Here is a 21,649-nt window from a genome sequence, read left to right as displayed (position 1 = left end):
TCTTAGCGATTCAGATTTCACATCTTAATGGTGTAATTAAGAGGAGTTCCAAACAGCCCCTTAATCTGGCTAGATCCTTTGTCTTTTTGATCACTACAACATTCATGTCCCAGCTTTGTGGCAGAGAGTTGACCAGCTTGTTATTTGTTTCAATAGAGGTCAAATTGATATTTGCAGATCTCATTTCAGTGACCAACGAAACAAATCTTTGAATCTGTGTTTCCAAAGACTCTTCTAGAACATGATTGAACATATTAAACTTTTATCGCAACAGATCATGTCGACTCCTCCTCATATCCTCGTTTCCCTCATACACCTCAATAAGGGCTTCCCATAACGCTTTAACAGACTGTAGCTATCTGAATACTTGAGCAATTTCAGGTGAAAGTGCCATTGTTAGAGTAGCAATAGCCTTCTCATCCTCTTCAATCATTTCAAAATCCGCGTCGCAGTACATTTTGACAGGCTTTACAACTACTTCATCACTATTTTCTCTTTGATAAGTGATAGGTTGAGGACCCCTGACAATGCTTCTCCAAATCTTTACATCCTTCATCTTCACATACTTCTCGAACCTAAACTTCCACTCAGCAAACCCCTCGTGAGACAGTAGACGGGGTACCCGAGTAGCAACTCCCATGATAGAATACAACTCTTGATGCAAAGCAGCATTTGATGATGTACAACTTAATTGGTCCATTCTAAACTAAAGTCCAAATACACCGACCAATATAGTTTTTAAGTCCAATTTGCTAAGGCCCAAAGTAACTAGGCCCAAACTCAAACTAAGACCGGAAAACCCAAGAGCAGAGAACCCAACTGTTGGACCCGAGAACCCTTAAGCTGAACCAAGAACCCTGTTGACCGAGAACACTTGAGCAGAGAACATAGTAGCCGAGAACACACCAATAAACCCGAGAACCCTGTATCTTGGCCAAAAATGTATAATAGTTGCCGAGAACAATTGAATATGGTCGAGATCAAACAACTTATGCCGAGAACCCTTGTTTACTGCCCAAGAACAATGAATAGTTGCAGAGAACCACTGATTTTGTCCCGAGAATGATCAGGTGATGCCGAGAACAATAAAAAATTTGACTTGGTAAACTTGGTAAATAAATCAAATCTCGAGAATTCAGGGATTTGAATTTAAACCAGATACTAAGTCAAATATATCCCAAAAATGGCTCAACTAAGCCCGATGAACACGAAGAACACACCGGTCTTGATTTCCAGAATATTTCCAAAGAGCATTAACCAAGAACACAATCTTGAATCCTTGATATCACCAACACCAAGCCTAAAATAGGTCTATAGGCTCCGATACCAATTGTAAGTCCCAATGCATGATCTTTCAGTGTGATATCAACTAAATCCATTGTTAGGCGGAAACTGACAATAAATTGATTCAAAACAAAGATGAACAAAAGCAAATCAACACACTTATAACATCAAAACACACATTATATTAAACGTCGGGTGCTTAAGCCCTTCAATGATGATTACAATATGATGAGAATCAAATACTCTATAATCACACATCTCTCCCCATTCTAATAATGACTGACCCGATAATGACCTAATACAAAGACTATATATAGTACCAAACACCCTAAGCCCAAGCCCATACAAACGGCCTACTGAAATCAAGTGATTTCGGTGTTACATGATAGCCAAAACCCAAGCCCAAATAGATTAAGTATAAACCATAAAGTGTAGCCCAACAACATAAATGGCTTAATATTAAAATTTAATTATTAAAATAACTTGTCTCATCTCCTTCACACAACCCATTATTCATGATCTCCATTGAAGCTTCCAAGCATTCACATCAATCCGCTCTCCTCCTTCCTCATCTCACGGTTTCATTCTCTCTAGCTCAGTTAGCTGTCAGTTAGTGGCTTTGCTATTATAAAAAAATAAAAAAAATAAAAAATATTTAGAACTGACACGCTAACCGAGACAACCCAAGCCCTTAATTATGGGTGCCTCTCCTTTAGACATCGTCGGGCAGTCGACTCAAACGCGGTATTGGATTTCATGCGGCTCCAGCGTGGCTACGGGCGGGGTTGGCTTGTGCGCGTTGGATATAGTCTAATCAATAAGTCTATTCTGTTTTCAAGACCATGTAACATTAAAGGTCTTAAGAAACAAATCTCCTTAACCATGAAGTTCCAATCCGGGGTAATGCATTGACAATATTCATGGAAAATTTTTATTTTTCATATATAATTCAAGGACTGTTTCGTATATGCATGACTTGATAAAAGTTTCATAAGAATTGAGACCTATTTAGTTATTAGGGGTAGTCGTGCATCAATGGCAAATATTCATTTATAATAAATGGCTATTAGTGGCAAGTGTCTCTAGGTGGTAGTTTTAATTGTAACTTCCTACCAATACAACCAAAATGTACATGAAGTTATAACTATCATTTGTTATTCTTTCTCGAAAAGGTGAAACGTTGCATCCCAACAAATGTGATTGGTTGAAACCTATATAAAGAAAATTACATGGTCTGTTCGAGACACAAAATTAAAACTTCGTTTTACGAGAAAGAAAATCTTTGTTCTTTGCTAAGAATTTATGTCTTATCTAATTATTGATTTCTTATACATGCATAATACTTTAATTCTGACAACCACGATTAAATCAAAACTTGTGTTTTGCATGAATTATTTTATTTTCGTCAGTGAATTTTAATGAGGTATAGTACCACATGTCCTTTTTGTATAGTATACATACTAGTGTAAGGGTATATATATATATATAGAGAGAGAGAGAGGCATGTAAATGTACATAGTGAACTAGTATAAAATGTGGCTTCAAAAAATGTGGTTGATTGGTGGAAGGATGTATAATGTATATAGGCCAACTTGAGTTGTTTTACAAAACCTTGATTTGATTTATAATAAGTTAATTTTACGTGATATAAAACTCATTATAAACTCATGCATTATAAAATGGTCGTCCAAAAGAAATGTATTAGTACTATAACAACAAACAGTTAAGGCAACATTACATTAAAGTATGAGAAGTTATTTGTTTTTTATTTAAGGATGACAAATACTTCTCCTTATCGAAATCGTATGAATTTTCATCATGATTTTAGTAACAAATATACAAAATATGTACACATACCGAGTTATAAAAAAAATAATAAATGACTAAACAAACCGATTCAAAGTTAAAATATATCTTTATAAGGTAACAAAATCAAACTAGTAATAAATTAACTAATTTCTTAAAACAAAATGATTTTGAAATATCCGTGCTCTAAGGGTTCACACATAAGCGTTAGTGAATAAATACCAATCAATTCTTACATCCTCCTCAACTACACACTTCATTCTTTTATTCATTTTCACCGATTCAAACCCTATTCCCCAATTTCACTCATGGATTTCAAAAGTCTTAACAGAAGAGAGCTTCAATCTCTCTGCAAAATCAACAAGATCCCAGCAAATATCACCAACGTTGCCATGGTCGATGCTCTCAAATCTCTTCACATTGTTAGCTAATTTATTATGATCGTCTTATTCTGTTATGTAAATTTTTTAGATGATATAAAGCGTGTTGTGGTTAATATACGTTACATAATTACGATCATCATAGATTTCTATGGATTTTTTTGTACTTAATTGTGAAATGGTTATTTGTTTTATGCATAATTAGGTCGTAGGGATTGAAGAAATTTTAAACGCTTCACATTCCGAAGCTGCTGGATCGTCGATTAAATCGCCTGAGAATAATGAAATTACGTCACCTAGGGTTCCTCAGACTAGCATTAGAACTTCAAATTGGAAAAAGGTGAAGAATTTGGAAACTGAGTCTGTGCTTGCGACTGCGAGTAGGGCAAGTCATGGAGTAAGGAAGAAATTGACTGGAGAAGGTAAAGCGTTTATGAAAACTCCTTTAGTTTCCAATGCTAGACCAAAGAGGCCAACAACATCAATTGTAAAAAGGGAGTCTAGTGTGCAGAAAGTGTATAATACTAGAAGGTCATCAAGGTTGACTGAAAAGAAATGTGCAGAGGCATGTGTGACAGAGAGGGATATAAGTCGACCAGTGAAGATAGCTTCATTTTTGGAAGAAGTGAGTGTAACATCAAAGATTAGTGTGGAATCAGGTATGCATTTCTACAATACTAACAACTTTATATTCCTTTTGTTGACTCTCTTATTATGCTTAATCTATTTTTAAGAAAACTTACCGATGCAAGTATTAAAACAAGTAACGATTTTCTACCACAAGCTCTCATGTGTTTGCTTGTATCTTAACTGTGTTTTTGTGTTATTAACTGTTAATTTAAACTATAACTGAAGTCATCTTTTGTGAAACTATGTAGATTCTAGTTCTTTAGAGGCATCCAATGAGTCAAATACATTATTTGGAGTTACAGAATATAATGTTGAGGAAGGAAGTGTTGAAAACTATGATGAAGGCACTTCAAAGGCAAAAGTGGAAGATATACGCATTGAGTTTGAGAAACTTGATGTTGTTATTAAAGATGGAAGTGATCATAATTCAGTGATTGAAGAGGGAGATTGTTGTGGTGAAAATGTGGATTTAGAATATAAACATAAAGTTGAAAAGAGGTTCATCCTTAATGAACTGAGGCATCTGTCGAAAAAAGGGAACAAGTACACAATATAAGACCGGACTCAGAAGGCATCTCAAATTTGTGTGACGATGGGGGTTCAAAAGAGAATATCATGGTGGTTGATGAAAAAGTTGATCTATATGAAGGTTCAAATACTTGATATAAGGAACATGATGACGGCTTGCTATGTGATAAGTTTTTATTATGTGAAAACTGAAAAGGTTGTTTGTTGTGAAACTATGAACTTAGAAGAGAAACAGAAAGTTGAAGAGAAGTTTATCTTGAATGATGTTGAGACATCTAAGAAAAGAAGTGACCAAGTAGACAATATAAAGAAAGAATCAGAAGGCATTTCAAATCCATGTGAGAATGTGGATTCTGAAGAAATTATTATGGTTGTTGATGAAAAATATGATCTCCATGAAGCATTGAATGTTTCAGTTAAGGAACATGTGTTTGCAAAGAAACATTACAACAACTTGCTCTGTGACATAGTTTTATTTGGTGAAAGAAATGAAGAGGTAGATTGTTGTGATGAAAATGTGGATTCAGAAGAGAAACAAAAAGTTGATGAGATGCTTATATTGAATGAAGTTGAGAACTTTGACAAAAAAGGTGATCAAGTAGAAAATATGAAACAAGTGTTAAAAGGCAACTCAAATTCATGTGAGGATGAGGATTTAGAAGAAACACTGATTGTGGTTGATGAAAATAACGATTCACATGTAGCACTGAATGTTTCAGTTAAGGAACATTTGGCTTCAGAAGAACACCCTGTCAGCTTGTTATGTAACACAGTTTTATCAGATGGAAACAACGAAAAGGTAAATTCTTGTGGTGAAAACTTGGATCTAGAACATAAACAGAAAGTGGAAAAGAAGTTTATCTTGAATGAAGTTGAGACCTCTGAGGAAAAAGGTGACCAAGTAGTCAATATGAAACAAGATTCAGAAGGCATATTTAATCCATGTGAGAATGAGGATTTAGACGAGAAACTGACGGTGGTTGATGACAAAATTGATTCACATGAAGAATTGAATGTTTCAATTAAGAAAAAGTTTTCTCCAGAGGAACACCATGACAAATTGCACTATAATACTGTTTTATCAAGTCAAAACAGTGAAAAGGTAAATTGTTGTGATGAGAATGCTATCTTAGAAGAGAAACAGAATGTTGAAGACAAGTTTATTCTGAATGGAGTTGAGACCTCTGAAGATAAAAAAGACCAAGTAGACATTACCATATTCAGAGGGCATATCCAATCCAAGTGAGGGTGAGGATTTAGAAGAGAAACTTACGGTGTTTAATGAAAAAATAGATCCATATGAAGCATTGAATATTTCAGCTAATGGACCTACTATTTATATCACTTCAGAAGAACACGCTAATAACTTTCTCTATGATAAAGTTTTATCAGGTGAAAACATCAAATACATGCAATATATGTTTAACATTATGACTTTAAGTATTTTTTTTTATTTTCAAGTATTAATGTAGCTTATATTGTTCTTGCAGAAGCAGATGGTAGTGATGCAGATTCTATTTCTTATGACAGTGATACTGAAATTCTAAGCGATTCTTTCGTGCCTGTTTTAGAGATCAAAAAGAAAATTTTGAAGAGCCATGGTAAGCTTTACAGACCATATGTATATCTGCATTACTTTGAATATTTGCAATTACATAATCTCATGATACTGTTTCTTCAGGTTTTACAAATAACAACAACAATCCAAGTGATTTGTCTGAGTTGGACAATGCAGATAACTATAACGCTGCTAATAAAACAGCTGCAGAGTCAGGGGAGATAGAAGAAAATGTCTCTGCAAAAACGGGTACGTTTAAAATTGTTTTCAAGAGAGTAATAAAGTATGTTGAATTGTATAGGAAAAATGTTGATTATTTGAATGCAATGTGATTAAAGTTGACGTGCATTCCAATGAGGAAGAGCCGAGCAAGGATTTTGAAGCTTCTAACAAACCACAAGTGTCTTTGATCAAAGAAACTGTTGTTGACACAATGGCCACCATATATCAAGAAACCGAAGAAAACCAATTTTCAACAAATGTAGATGATACCATCAACCATTCAACTCCTTTGATGCCAATAAAGAACGAAACCTTTAATAACAATAGCCCAATATCAACAAAGGAAACAAGTCAGATTTCAAACATAAATGGGACTAGTGTAGGAAAGGTGCAAGTGGATGTAGTTGAATGTGATAGAATCATCAACAAAGAAGCTGAAGATGAGAAGCATCCCATAAGTATTAGGCAACTAAAGAAGCAATTGAAAGCCTTATCCATAAAAGGTAACTTAAATACCAACAAAGATGATCAAGTGATTGAACCAAAACATGTTTTGCAAACTGTGTGTGACAACCATTTAGCAACATGAGAACATATTTGAAGGGCTACCTACAATATCAAACTTTAAAGAGTTCCAAATTTTGATTTGTGATATTTTTAATACCTACTATAACTATACTATTACTTTGATAATTGATACTTGTTTGTCATGTTTAAAACATAATTGAAAGAGACATTATTTTCACTGACGTGATTTTATTATGTTGTAGATTTATGAAAGCTTTAAATATACATTTATTGATTTATTTAAAATATATAAACTATCATGACACAAATAATTAAAATACACGATTAGACATGGAAACAACATAATTTTTTTCAAAACAAAATAAGTGGCAAACCAACTAATCTAAAGGGTAATAGTCAAAATGTGTATTTGACCGATCAATGTTCATTTGATCAACCGATTACCAAAATGTTCATCCTAACAGAATCGTCCAAATTTTACAAGACTTTTAATCAACCAACACTTTAATCAACCAAATTTTGTCACGCGTCATAAAAAATGTTGGGTCACTAGGTTTTTTAAACAGAATCGTCAAGAGCTGACTAGAATATCCAGGCGTCCAACAAGATTTATTTTGGTGTCCGATGATATTTATTCTAGTGCTCAATGAATTATGTATTGGCTTCAGACAAGATTTTTTTAGACGCCTAACAAAAGTTTGGTTTGCTATAAATCTCATATATATATATATATATATGTATAATTAAGAAGTTTGACGTCACACAAGATTTTTTATATATTTTATTAGTTATGTTTTGTTTTTAAATAAATCATTTTGATGTATAATCAATTGTGATATCTTGAAATGTTGGTCGATGTAAAATTTGTTAATGCTTGATAAACTAGAAAAGACAATGTTTTCATAACCGGATCGAACGACGAACCGATTCACCAATTCAACCAGTCGGACCGGTTGAACCGGGCGAACTACTTATGTCCAAAAATGGCGGTAGGGCTGAAAAAAATACAATATTTTTTATAAAAATATTCTTTTTCATAGAAAACCTGTTCAACCAGTCCGGTGTTTCGGTCGGACCGGTCAAAAGGGTTCAAAACGGCCGGTTCCCTAGAAACGAGAGAACTGCACAAAACCAGACCAGCAAGTGGACCGAATCTCTGTCGAAACAGTCCGGTTTCAACAACATTGATAAAAGATACTACTACGTAGGCTCGAGACATATATCAATCAACAATTCTTGATATTTGTTTTGGTTAAATGGAGACTCCTTTTTTCTTTGAATAGATTTTTTGTTGGGATTCTTTTTTATTTTCCAATAATAATTTTATTTGTGTTTTTTTTGTTTAAAAATGTAAATATAAATAAGAGTTTTGGTGTCACAAGTACCTTATTGGGCCATTTGGCGGAAGAAGTTTTTTTGTTATGATTTTGTTGAGGTATCGTAACGAACGTGACGGAAACCGACTAGATTCGCGTAAACTCACAGCATTATGTTTTAGTTCCAGTACCGTAACGAACATGCCGGAAACCGACCGAATTTGCGTGGACTCACCGCCTCAACGCTCGGGATCGACGACGATTGGATTTTACTAACGCTTGAGTTTTACCAACCGAATCCACCTCATTGGTCCACCTAAATTTTTAGAATTTTTTTGTTTTATATTTGGTTTTAGTTCGGATATGATAACAGATGCAATCGAAAATGACATAATTCACATCGACTTACCGCCTCAACTATTGAGACAGACAACGATTGAGTTATATCATCCTGTCCCGGCACAAGACGCCGGGTGGTAATTCAACTATTTCATAAAATAGTAACCAAGTTTCAAAAGTGTTCCAATTAGGTCATTCAACTTTAAAAAGTGTTTCAATTAACCCACTCAACTTTCATATTTTATTAAATTAAAAGTTTTAACACGTTTTTTCTAGCGTTTTTCTTTTTTGTTTCACATAGAAAATCTTTTTATCTTTATTTTATGTTGACGTTGAGTGGCGACGTGAATTTTATTTTTTATTTTTGAATTTTAATATAATTAACGTTTTTTAAAATATAATTACATATATTGTAAATTCCGACCCCCGCATCTTATCCTCCAATTCTTTCTTAGCGCACAAAAAGATCGGTGAGACTCGATTTGAAGATTAATGACATGATTTGAGAAAAATATATATGAATGAATTAATTAATTAGAATATTTTTGAAAGTTTGTTATTGTGATATTCCCTAATTAAAAGAAAGTAATATATACATGGTAAATGATGGAATACAAAAATCTTTTATCGTACAATAGGTATGCGACATTCTGAAACGTCCATATTCAATAACCATCCTAACCTAAAATCACATATACGCGAGCCGGCCTCCGCCGTCGATTCCGTCCACCTTTACCATCGCCGTTCAACGATTCCGTCCACCATCCACCTTCGCGACCACCATCTTCTTCCGACACATCCATCGATCGTTGCTCACATGTCAGTTGATAAAACTGCCCAATTGAAATTGAAATTGAAATTGTTGAACTAATTGATCAATTAAACTTTGAAATTGGTCCAATTAATCATCAATTTGAAGTTTCAATTAATCAATTTTGAGTTTTTGCAGAATCCCAGTTGCAGACGTTCCATATTTTGTTCATATGGTCGAATCAATGATCAAATTAACAGTCGATTGATGATTGTTTGATGATTATGAGATTATATGAAGTGATTTCAGTGTTCAATTTCATGTTTACATGCGTTTAATTTTTTTTTTGTTAGTTTTAGAAGTTCTGAACAGCCAGAACTTCTTAGAACTTCTAAACTTTTTATCAGAACTTCTAAATTTTTTTGAACACCCAGAACTTCTTAGAACTTCTAAACTTTATCAGAACTTCTAAACTTTATTAAACAACCTGAACTTCTTAGAACGTATTAGAATGTTTAAAGATGTTCATTTTTTTTAAATACCCAGAACTTCATTGAATGTGTTAGAAAGTTTAAAGATGTTCTTTTTTGGTCAGAACGTTTAAAGGTATTCAGTTTTGTTTCAGAACGTTTAAACATAATATTTTGAACCCTAATCAGAGCTCGATTGAGTGCGTTATTTCTGCAATTCCATAATTGATTGATGAATCTAAATGCTTCTACACATCAATTCGTTTGATTAAATCATCATTTTGGTGTTTATTTTGGTCAGAACGTTTAAACTTTGAGCAGAACGTTTAAACATGAACCCTAATCAGAGCTCAATTAAGTGTGTTAATCTGTATTTTCATAATCGACTGATGATTCTAAAGCCTCTTACACATCAATTCGATTGATTAAATCATCAATTTTTGATCAATTTGAAGATTTTTAATGTTCAGTGAAGTTCTTTTCAATTTTGGGTTTTGACTTTTGAGATTTAATGCTGTAAGTTGTGATTCGAGTTTAGAAAATTGGATGAGATAGATTAAGGAGTTCTGAATTTGAATCGGAATCGATTTTAAATCGATGAATTTGATCACGAACTACTTTTTGGATTATTTATCAAGCTGCCACTGCATAAAATTGAAATCAATGACCAGCATTGTCGCGTACCTTATGTACGATAAGTCATTATTGTATAATAACTCACCCAATATATACATATTATGAAAATTGATTTAAGCAAACACTCAAATTTCAACCACTAGTGGTCTCCTCACGTCACTCACACTTGTACTCACTATAATATTTCCCATAATACCCTTTCATTTCACCTTTTCATACACCTCACCGGAGATGGTGGCTAATAATAACAGTGACGCCACCGGAGGCCGACGTTCCCTCAGATCTTCTGATCATCATATTCCAAGAACTTAGATTATAGATCCAAGAACTTAGATTTATTCTTATTCTTATGATAAGAAAATAGAATTAATTAATATCCAAACCCAATAATTCTTATTATACCTAACCCTATTAATTAAGTCTGTCTTTTTTGTCTTCACTAAATATATTTTACTATTAAAGGAAATTCTGAGCATGTTTAACATTACTAATAACATGTGAGAGGGAGATATCCAGCTAGGGTCTTTGGATTATCTCTCAACTTGATTCGTAAAATTCTCAAAATGAGTTTATTCTAAGTTATAAAACTATTTTTGTTTAATAAATTAACGAACTTAGCTTTAGACCAATGGTTATCGGCCATCACTAGCTAGTCTGTTGAGGTGATTAAGGAGGTTTTCTTAAAGGGCTAATTACTTTTTGGAGTGATCAGGGGTTCGAGACCTCGGCGGGAAATGTTAATCAAAAGTATTTTTCAAAGACAAATATGTGTTTTATGCTAAAGAAAAAAAAGGCCATGTGTTGGTATCGAACGTGAGCGTGAAATGTTGTTTATGTGTGAAGCTTTGTAACTCCATTATTGAGTCCGATTTAGAACTCCAATATTGAATTTATTCTTTGCGTAGGATTCTTTTATAAGACACTATAAATAGTCTTCAATGCATCCTCAATTTCCCACACACTAAATTCAAAACAAAATATATCACAACTATGGACACCAAAATCAATGCTTCGGATGTTATTGCCACTTCCAATGGCCATGTTGGCTGCCCTCCCAAAACTGACACTACTTGTTGCGTATAGTCATCCACTGTACCCTTCAACTCAGGCGCCGAGGCCACACTCGGCCGCCACCTCGCTCGTCGCCTGGTGCATATTGGTATCTCTGACGTCTTTTTTGTACCAGGCGACTTTAACCTAACTTTGCTTGATCACCTCATTGCTGAGCCTGGCCTCAACCTCATTGGTTGTTGCAACGAGCTGAATGCAGGATACGCTGCTGACGGATACGCTAGGTCTCGTGGTGTTGGTGCATGCGTGGTGACCTTCACCGTTGGTGGACTTAGTGTACTCAATGCTATAGCCGGTGCCTATAGTGAGAATCTTCCTCTTATATGTATTGTGGGTGGACCAAATTCCAACGATTACGGCACTAATAGAATTCTTCATCATACGATTGGATTGCCGGATTTCAGCCAGGAGCTTCGTTGCTTTCAGACAGTCACTTGCTATCAGGTACAAATGTTCTAGGCCAACATGTGATAATGATTTAAATTATAAAAAGCTAAATTTTACTATAATTTAGAAGAGTTTATCTTATCTGAGCTTAAGTTGTTATGTTTAACGTAGGCTGTGGTGAATAACTTGGATGACGCACATGAGCTAATCGACACTGCGATCTCAAGTGCTCTGAAAGAGAGTAAGCCTGTTTACATCAGCATAAGTTGTAACTTGCCAGCAATTCCCAATTCTATGTTTAGCCACGAACCAGTTCCATTTTCCTTAGCCCCCAAGTATGTTCAGAAAGCCTAGATTTGATTGATAAATTACTTGCGAAAATTGACACATAAATACACTTACCAGACTCATAATTATACTACCCATAGTATTCTAATCCTATTATAGCTTAAATCAATAGACAAATAAGCTAAATAATTCAACTATTTGAACTAAAGAATTAATTCAAACTCAAACTTATGTAATTTTCATATTCCTTTCACATGTGAACTTTTCCAAAATCTTTGTTCTTAACATTGTAGTAGTAGAGTTTTATACACTGTTTGAGCATGTATGGTTTTGAATGGTATAGGCTGAGTAATAAGATGGGTTTGGAAGCAGCTGTTGAGGCTGCAGCAGAGTTCTTGAACAAAGCTAAGTCTACGTCATATTCCGGTAATGACGTCATTTTAATCGGCGATCCAGTTCCTGACGACGAGGCTCGACGGAGATGGCCGTGGCGGTACGATTGTAAGGTATGACTTCATTTATTTGTAGTTGACTTCATATTGTGTGTCTTTCTTGAATTTAGAATCCAAAATTCAACTCACTACGCTCCTCTTTCTTCAGGCTAAAACCTTCGCTTTGTTTTTTGGATTTTTAAAACCGTCCGGTTTCCTCAATATAATGTCACTTTTGTGAGTTACTAATTCATTGATTATTATATAATTGTGGCAAATGGGTTTGGTCGAAATGGGTCATGGGTCGGAACAGGTTAGGGTTGAAAAAGGAATAGGGTCGGAATGGGTCAATTAAAAAAAAGGACTGTTTTGATTTGGGTCAGAACGGGTCCGGGTCGGAATGGTTTTAAACAGATTTCGGGTCGGTTTTTTACGAACGAAGACAACGAGGCGAAACGTTTTAGTTTTCTTACTTTTTTTTGTTTTTGTTTTATATTTTGAGTTATTATTTTTTTATATTAATTTTTTTGAATTTTTTATGAGGGTTTTTATTAAGATAAAAATCTATCAAAAAAAATTCCAAAAAAATAAAAATAAAATAAATTAATAACTCAAAATATAAATAAAAAATCGAAAAAAGTAAAAAAACTAAAATGATTCCTCCTTCGTCCTCGTTCATAAAAAAACGCGAGAAATTAAACGAAACCGAAAAGTCGACGAAAACGAAACAAAAAACCAAAACTTAATTGAATTGATGTTAACCGAAAAAAAATCAAAACGAAACTAAAAAACTAAAACCGAACAGAAATGAAACTGAAAAACCCCGACCAAAATGAAACAAAAAACCGAAAACGAATCCGAAATCTACATGTCCAGTGTGAAAACTCAAAAGAAACCGAAACCCAACCCGTCCGGTGCGAAAAATCGTGTCGGCACGAAACCTCATCCGAGCCAAAACCTAAAGCGATCTCGTTCCAATCCAAACCCGTTTCAACCCGAACCTGCCACTTTTCCTTAAGACACTAACCCACATCGATCCATATCTTTAAATTTGTTGACCCATTTTGACCCGAAAATAAGAATGTGGAATTTCAAGTGACCCATTTAGTTAAAACCTATGACCCAAACCGACCCATATAATTTTTAAAACAACCCAAATTGACCCATTTGAAATGGTTTGGGTCAAGATTGCCACCACTATTATATAATTTTTGAGTTACATATATATTAAACTAGTATTTTAACCCCCGCATCGCGGGGGTGGGGTAAAACCGTAACCGAAGGAATTATTTAGATGGCAGTACCGGGTTGACCGGTATACCCATGAGTATTTCTTCACCTCTTATAACCCAACTTGAAATTGAGTTACTTCATCACCAACAACCACAAAATCCTATCATCTACGACTGCGACACCACCTCTAGCATCACAGGCAACCTTTCTTAGAACCGAATTTGAGACTATACAACTCAAGCCCAAATAAACTAATCCTTTTTAACAAAACCAACAGACTTCTCTCAGGCATTACATCTAACACCTAGAGGACAACACTACCACAAATGCAAATCCCCTCCAAAACCTTCCAAACACAACCTGTTACACAAATCAAAATTATGGGATTAACTCATATCAACCCGTTGCAAAGGGGTTTAACTCAGATTTTTATATTAAAATTACCTTAACACCCTTCAAATACTTCCGTTGCTGATCACCTGTTTCCTAAACCGTCTTCCCCAAAATCTTGATTGTTGGGTCTCTAACTTTCGACATTACTGTAACTTTACTCGATTATTGTGTCTTGATTGATTGATGAACGTTGAATGCTTTGTCATGGAATTGTAATTTTTAAACAAAGACAGTGGGTGAGTTCTTTTTCATATCTGGACCTCTACATATACATAAACAAAAAAATACCAAAGATCCATTCTTCACAAAAGTGTAAAAATAAACATATGAGAGATAGAGTGGGGTACAACCACTAAAGGAAGAAGTACAAAAAGTACTACACAATAAACTTGTTAAGCAGAAGGTACAACTGGTAATGCACACTTTTAGTTGAAAATGTATATATATAAACTAGCTATTATTCCCCGTGTTACAATTTTTTGTTTCTAATATTTATATATTTTTTTTGGATTTTAATTTTATATACGTAAGGGAGTTAATAATATATACTTAAGGTTTGATGATGAAAGAGTTTCACAAATAAATGAGATGTTATGACACGTTTAAAAGGTATATGGGTTTGGTGAGACCCATGACTCGCTTATTTTTTTATCATAACATTGTTTCCTAATTATAAATAATGTTTTTTTAAATAGATATTAATATTTAGTATATTCCTATTTTATTGGATTTTCATATCAAATATTTGGTGAGATTAATTTTTAATTTAATGAAATGTTATAATTCGTTTAAGGGCTATCTGGGTTTGGTGAGACCCATACCCATGAATTCGGGTCAAATGCATGAGAAACTTGCATTTACAAATAAAGCAATCTGGTGACTTGAGAGAAGGTGATGAGCAACCAGAGAGCTTTTAAAGGTTTCGTATATATATATATATTTAAGATACGACTCTTATAAATTACTAAATGTAAAAAATTAAATAATGAAAATCTAGAATGACGGTTCAGATTGTTTTTATTTTATTTTTATTACATGCAAAATCAAAACGGAACTGTAAGTTTGTGTTTTTGTTCAAAAACATAAAACCAAACCGTTGTTTTTTTTTGTTTCGGTTCTTTTGATTTGTTTTTTTCGGTTTTATGCCCATCCCTACTTTTTGGTTTTTGGAGTAAGATTACACGCTCAATTGTACTTTAACAACTACCTTCATCTTCAATGACCAAGATGATATGATTGTATTAGTCTTGAATTATTGAGTTTTTGTTGAAATCTAAAATGAATCATTGACAAGTACTATGATACAAACCCAAAATTTGATTGATTAAAATAAACAAGAACAAGGATAGTAGGCCTGATTCGAGATAGCAATTCTGCAAATACAAGGTTAACAAACCCTAATATTTTTAATACATAAACATGGATATCTTGTAAACCCGAACAAGGACATATATATATAAACTTAATTTCCTAATAACTACTGCATTTATTCTCTAAACCTTAGTTCTTCATCTTCCTACTACCCTTCTTCGTCATTAATTGCATTGACCCATTTGATTTAGCCTCTTGACCCACCCTTATCGAGCTGGGTATGTATCATACTAGCTGCTGCAGCTTAACTAAAGTTCTGTTTTGTTTACTTGTAACGATTAATCTGATTAATTGCCACGTGTCTGGAATCATGCAGGGACTCAAAAGGAATGGTTTTGGCCCAAAAATCAAGTTAGTAATCAACTAATCACTCTACTCATGTAAATAATCTCTTTTTCAGGGACAATGATGACGACGATGACATTTTGGTTTTGAATGTGAAATGTCATTATCTACAAGCTAAGATTGAGTGTCATGTCTTTGATCTTGGTGATTGTGCAACCGTGAAGGTAACGTTTACCCTCTTCTTCTTCCACAGTTTCACTTGTCTAGTTTGATAACTATGATTTGTTAATATGTTTATACAGGGTGAAGGGGACCATGATCACGTTGGTAGGATAATTGAATTCTTTAAAACAAATGATAATGAAGACTTTTTTCGAGTTCAATGGTTTTTTAGAGCTGAAGATACGGTGAGGATACCTCGAATACGTTTTATATTTTATGCTAAATTAGTGCTTGCAACGAGTAAACCAACTCTTTTTCAACAATTTATTCAGGTAATAAAAGATGCATCATCATCATCTAATGACAAGAGGCGGTTGTTCTATTCCACCTTAATGAATGACAATGCATTAGATTGCATTATTTCAAAAGTCAAAGTAGTCAAAGTACAACCTGGTGTATGTTCAACACTTCAACCCTTCTATTTAATTATTTTTCCCCAACATATCTTCTGGTGGCATTGTGGTTTCAAATCTTGTTATTTGGCAGGTAAATTTGAAGTTTATTCCCACATGTGATTATTATTATGACATGAAATACAACATAGATTACTCCACATTTTCTACAATAAAAGACGGTAACCAGTCCTGATTTTATTTCATACTTTTAGTGGCAACCGGAATTCCATCTGACATTTTTGTATAATTGCTGTTTGTCCTCATGTGACAACAATAAGGAGAAAATCAACAGTAATGGAAGCATTGACAATAATTCAACAACAATAACTAACCTTAAACTACAAAAGATAGAGTTGACAGTATTAGATATGTACTCCGGGTGTGGTGGAATGTCAACAGGATTGCATTTTGGAGCAAAATTATCCGGCGTAGATTTATCCACAGTAAGATTTGACACATTAATTTTGTTTTATTCCAATCTGTCGTAATATCTATAAGGAAATTATCAATGTTTATAGAAATGGGCAGTAGATGCAAATGAAGATGCGTGTGAAAGCTTGAGGTTAAACCATCCAGAGACACAAGTAAGTAACATACTAACATTTCATCTTTTCTGAATTAGTTTTCATGAAATCATTTTCATTTACTGACTGACATTCTTGCTTTACAGATAAGAAATGAATCTGCTAATGACTTTCTAGATCTTATAAAGGAGTGGGACAAGCTCTGCAAGAAGTATCCAGTCAAGAAGAAAACGCAGCGTCACAGTACCCTGTTGGTTGAACCATCGGATTATGCCATACCCTCAAAAGAACATAATATTGTTCCCAAAGGTGAATATGAAGTTGAAAAACTGGTTGATGTATGTTACAGTGAACTCAATCGAACTAGTAAGCGTGGCCTCAAATTTAAGGTTCGTTGGGTTGGATATGGTCCAAGTGATGACACATGGGAGCCAATTGAGGAGTTAAGGTAATCTTTATTGTATGTTATATTCAATTATGCTAACATTTTATTCAAACTTAATTCATTTTCTGCTCAGTAAATGCAACGACAAGATCCGTGAGGTCGTCCAGAAGGGAATCAAGGAACACATATTGCCTCGCCCAGTATGATTTTATGGTAACAATTTTTTAATGGTAATGGAAAATGAAAATAGTTATTATTGTGTTTATGTTACAGGGTGATGTTGGTTTGATTTGCGGTGGTCCTCCATGTCAAGGAATAAGTGGTTATAATCGCCATAGAAATCTGGAATCGCCTTTGGATGATGAAAGGAATTACCAAATTGTGGTGTTCATGGAAATTATTAACTTTTTGAAACCCAGGTATATCCTGATGGAAAATGTGGTTGACATTTTGAGGCTTGCAAATGGTTGCCTGGCAAGATATGCAATAAGCTGTTTGGTTCGTGATTATTATCAAGTAAGGCTTGGGATTATGGCAGCTGGTTGTTATGGTCTCCCCCAATTCCGCTTACGTGTGTTCTTGTGGGGCGCTAATGCTGACGAGGCAAGTATTTTTATATATTTTTTAATCTTTTTCTTACCATAAACAAAAAGGTTTAAACCTTTCATGATTCTACCATGCAGAATTTGCCGCCGTTTCCACTACCTACTCATGATGTGGTCTTCAAATACGGGGGAGCAAGTGGGTTTGAGGTGTGAATTGTTTGTTCATTGTTTATACTTCAAGTTCAAGATTATTATTTTACTAATTTGTTTCTAAATTACAGCGTAATATTGTTGCTTACGATGAAGGGCAATTACCTAAGCTTGAGAAATGCATTTATCTTAAAGATGCCATATCCGATCTTCCACCGGTCTCTCTCTCTCTCTCTGGACACATACAAACTGTTGCTTGCATACTAATATTTAACCTTTTTCATGAAGGTAACAAACAGTGAAATTCGTTATAAGATGAAGTACACGAGTCCTCCAGAAACCGAGTTCCAAAAGTTTATTAGAGCTACCAAGTCAGGTTAATTCAGAAATCTTTTACTTGGTTATGTGCATAATTTAAGGAAACTTGATGGGAAATTTACCTTTTACTTGTGACCTATAGATATGGATGGAATTGTTTCTGGAAGTTTGAGTGGAGTAGAGAAGCGTTTTCTACATGATCACCGACCTTTACTGTTAAACGAGGATAACTATTTACGAGTTTGCCGAATCCCAAAAAGAAAGGTCATAAGTTTATTTACACCTTTAACTGATTTTGTACTTTATTTTTCCTAAAATCTCATTTATTTCAGGGAGCTAATTTTAGAGATCTCCCTGGTATTGTTTCTGATGATAATAATGCTGTAAGCAGGACATCTGAGCCGGAACTCATGCCATCTGGAAAACATTGGGTACTGCAATTTCTGCCAAAGTCATGAAAAAGAATATGTGATTTATTTTTCTAATTTATTTATGTAGGTACCGGATTATGCGACAAATTTTAGGCATAATAAGAGGCAAGTGATTTTCTGTACCCTTTGTTTTTAATTATAAAATCCTGTTCCTTTCATGTTCTCTTATGAAATACCAGATCTTTTGCACGCTTATGGTGGGATGAGACAGTTTCCACAGTACTTTGTACGCCAAATTTTCGTGCTGAGGTATCTTTACTGTAACTATGGCATTGTCACATATCCATTTTTAGGGGGATTTTATAACTTCTAAGTTGTATTTTATATTTATCAGGCAATGTTACATCCAGAACAAGATAGGGTCCTAACTATTCGTGAGAATGCAAGATTGCAAGGGTTTCCCGACTATTATGCATTTAATGGTAGTGTGAAAGAAAGGTATGTCTTGGTTATTAACTTATTATCAAGCAGAGGGATCATTTTTAAAATTTTTTGTTGTTTGTTGAAGATACCGGCAAGTGGGTAACGCTGTAGCAGTTCCAGTGGGACGTGCATTGGGTTATACATTGGGAATGGCACTGCAAAAGTTGACCGGAGATGAACCTCTGATCACTCTTCCACCAAAGTTTGCACATTCTACAACTGCTGACTTGTTGCAGGCCAGATTAGCAACCGACTCTTAATCACCCTCATTTTGGTTCTATAGATTGGGAATTTTGTATCTGTAGTATGGTATCTGTTTTGTGCTATTGTATGTATTGGGCTGCCTAGATGGAGGCTTCTTCCATTGACCCTGAAACTCACTAGTCAATGGTGGCTTTTCATTTTGAGCTTTATATAAATATGCGTAGTGCTTATTAGATAAGAGTTACAACAGTGAGATAAGCGGCTACTAAATCGCTTTATCTATTATAGTTAAACAAAAGAAAAAGTACGTGCTTATTTGGTTCTCATAACTCTATTTAAAGTTGATTATGTATAATTGTACATGTAGTGCTTGAATGCACTTTTGGCTGCTTTGAGCATCCGTGGCAGACATCTTGAAACAGTCCAAAAACAACACCGGAACACGATCATATTACTGATTATTTTGAACCAACTGTTTTTTCAGTACTGGTTCAGAGATCAAACTGTCGTTTGGTATAATTTAATTTACCTAAAGCCAAAGAGAAATTTGAAATAACATTTATATAAGTTAGGAAGTGAGGTGTGCATGCTTTTTCAAGACGATTCTGATTTCGGGCACCTAGGAACATAAAGGGTTCTAGGAAGTGAAGTCTATAAGTCATGGTGGTCCCAAGGGGGCACCACCCTTTGATGGGGTCTAAGTGGTTACGAGCTCATTGCTTGGATTTGCATGGTTGATGAAAAGTTGCATGTAAATTATCTTCGATGGTAATTAAGACTAGTAGCAAGTGGGATTAATAGTAAGGTTGCTACTTATCATTAGCAAATTGATCATTAGTGGAAGTAACGTAGCACTATAATAACTCTACTTGGTAGCAAATTTGCTACTCATTAGTATAGCAAATTACCCATTAATGCAAAGTTGCTTCTTACTAGTATTAACTTAGCTCTATAACAGCTATGCCTAGTAGCAAATGGTGGTAACTGAGATTAGTATCAACTTTCTGATGAAGTTTCTACTGAGGTTTTCAATAACACAATTGATAACTGTAAGAAGTACGTTGTAACAACCAGCTATCGTATATTTCAAGAGTAGTAGCAATGTTTCAACTTAATTCTTTTGATGGTTCAATCCTTACCTATAAAAGGGATTGTTTGGTTTGTTTAAACAAATGATTTTTAGAACTTCATTTTTCACATAGAATGCATTGTATTTCTTTGTAAAACTATGTCTTATCCGGTTTTGGATTCCCTACACTCTTAACTTGATAGTGGTATAATGCAAGATTCAAATAGCTATCCGAGGATATTGGGAATACAAAACCTACACAATTGTAAATATACTGAAGATCCATGATTGTACATCCGTTTGGGGCCTTACACCCATGATCAAAGATCATTAGTTATTGCTAAGTCTAGTCAATAGTTTGTTAAGTTACCTAGAAACTAATTATGGTTAAGATACGAGTTAAAAATTTGTTAAATGTGTATAATATTCTCTTCCTCAAACTAGGTTAAGAAGCAATTTAAACAATCTGTTAGCGACATTAATATACACAAATTGAAATTATAATAAACCCATACAAAATTATGAACCAAATAAAATCCAAACCTTGTATGTACACTCAAAAACCGAAAATATTTATGTTACAATGTTTTGTTAATTGGCCAATTGCGTATTACTATGCGCAGACACATCGGGATCGAAGTATTAGATTCATTAAACTTTTTGACTATGAAACTAAAACAACTCGATCATTAATATTAATATATTGGGAATGAATAATTAATATATAACGGTTCATATCTTTGCGTTAAAACAACGAGATATGCAGCTACAAAATCACTTTTATGTATTATATATAGTTAAAAAAAAGTCTGTGTTTATTCGGTTCCCATAACTCTCTATTTAAAGTTGGTTACGTATAATTGTATATGTATATAATATATTTTGGGAAGAATCTAATAAAAAAGGGTGAGTGATATAGTGCTTCAAATGCACTTTTGGCTGCTTTAAGCATCCGTAGCAGACATGCTGGAAACAGTCCAAAAACAACACCTGAACACGAACATATGAACCCTCAGTTTTGAACCGGCTGCACTATTTTTTTCCTTTTTAGTTTTGGTTGAACTGATGGTATCGGT

General features: G+C 34.2%; 2 protein-coding genes across 2 annotated transcripts; both read left to right on the top strand.

Annotated features, from left to right (window-relative positions):
• The first annotated feature begins 3,972 nt into the window (after window positions 1-3,972).
• Window positions 3,973-5,874, top strand: LOC143633228 (uncharacterized). The gene is made up of 2 exons (XM_077101571.1): window positions 3,973-4,129; window positions 4,349-5,874. Exon 2 carries the CDS (start codon window positions 4,693-4,695, stop codon window positions 5,872-5,874), a length of 1,182 nt encoding a protein of 393 aa, XP_076957686.1. The 5' UTR covers window positions 3,973-4,129; window positions 4,349-4,692.
• Window positions 5,875-11,438: 5,564 nt separating this feature from the next.
• LOC143633227 (DNA (cytosine-5)-methyltransferase CMT2-like) lies at window positions 11,439-19,626 on the top strand. The gene is made up of 23 exons (XM_077101570.1): window positions 11,439-11,520; window positions 11,635-11,963; window positions 12,078-12,241; window positions 12,538-12,700; window positions 15,939-15,973; window positions 16,023-16,131; window positions 16,210-16,314; window positions 16,402-16,524; window positions 16,616-16,713; window positions 16,766-16,967; window positions 17,043-17,108; window positions 17,195-17,496; window positions 17,567-17,633; window positions 17,707-18,036; window positions 18,117-18,185; window positions 18,260-18,346; window positions 18,417-18,504; window positions 18,589-18,710; window positions 18,779-18,877; window positions 18,945-18,979; window positions 19,048-19,126; window positions 19,212-19,315; window positions 19,386-19,626. Exons 1-23 carry the CDS (start codon window positions 11,439-11,441, stop codon window positions 19,558-19,560), a joined length of 3,033 nt encoding a protein of 1,010 aa, XP_076957685.1. The 3' UTR covers window positions 19,561-19,626.
• Window positions 19,627-21,649: the final 2,023 nt, after the last annotated feature.

This window comes from Bidens hawaiensis, unplaced genomic scaffold (genome assembly GCF_021521415.1).
Source record: "Bidens hawaiensis isolate Kalapana, Puna unplaced genomic scaffold, B.hawaiensis_p1.1 tig00006635_1, whole genome shotgun sequence".
Classification (NCBI taxonomy): Eukaryota; Viridiplantae; Streptophyta; class Magnoliopsida; order Asterales; family Asteraceae; genus Bidens; species Bidens hawaiensis.
The sequence above is the reverse complement of the archived record's forward strand: the minus strand, read 5'-3'. Positions and strand labels throughout refer to the sequence as shown.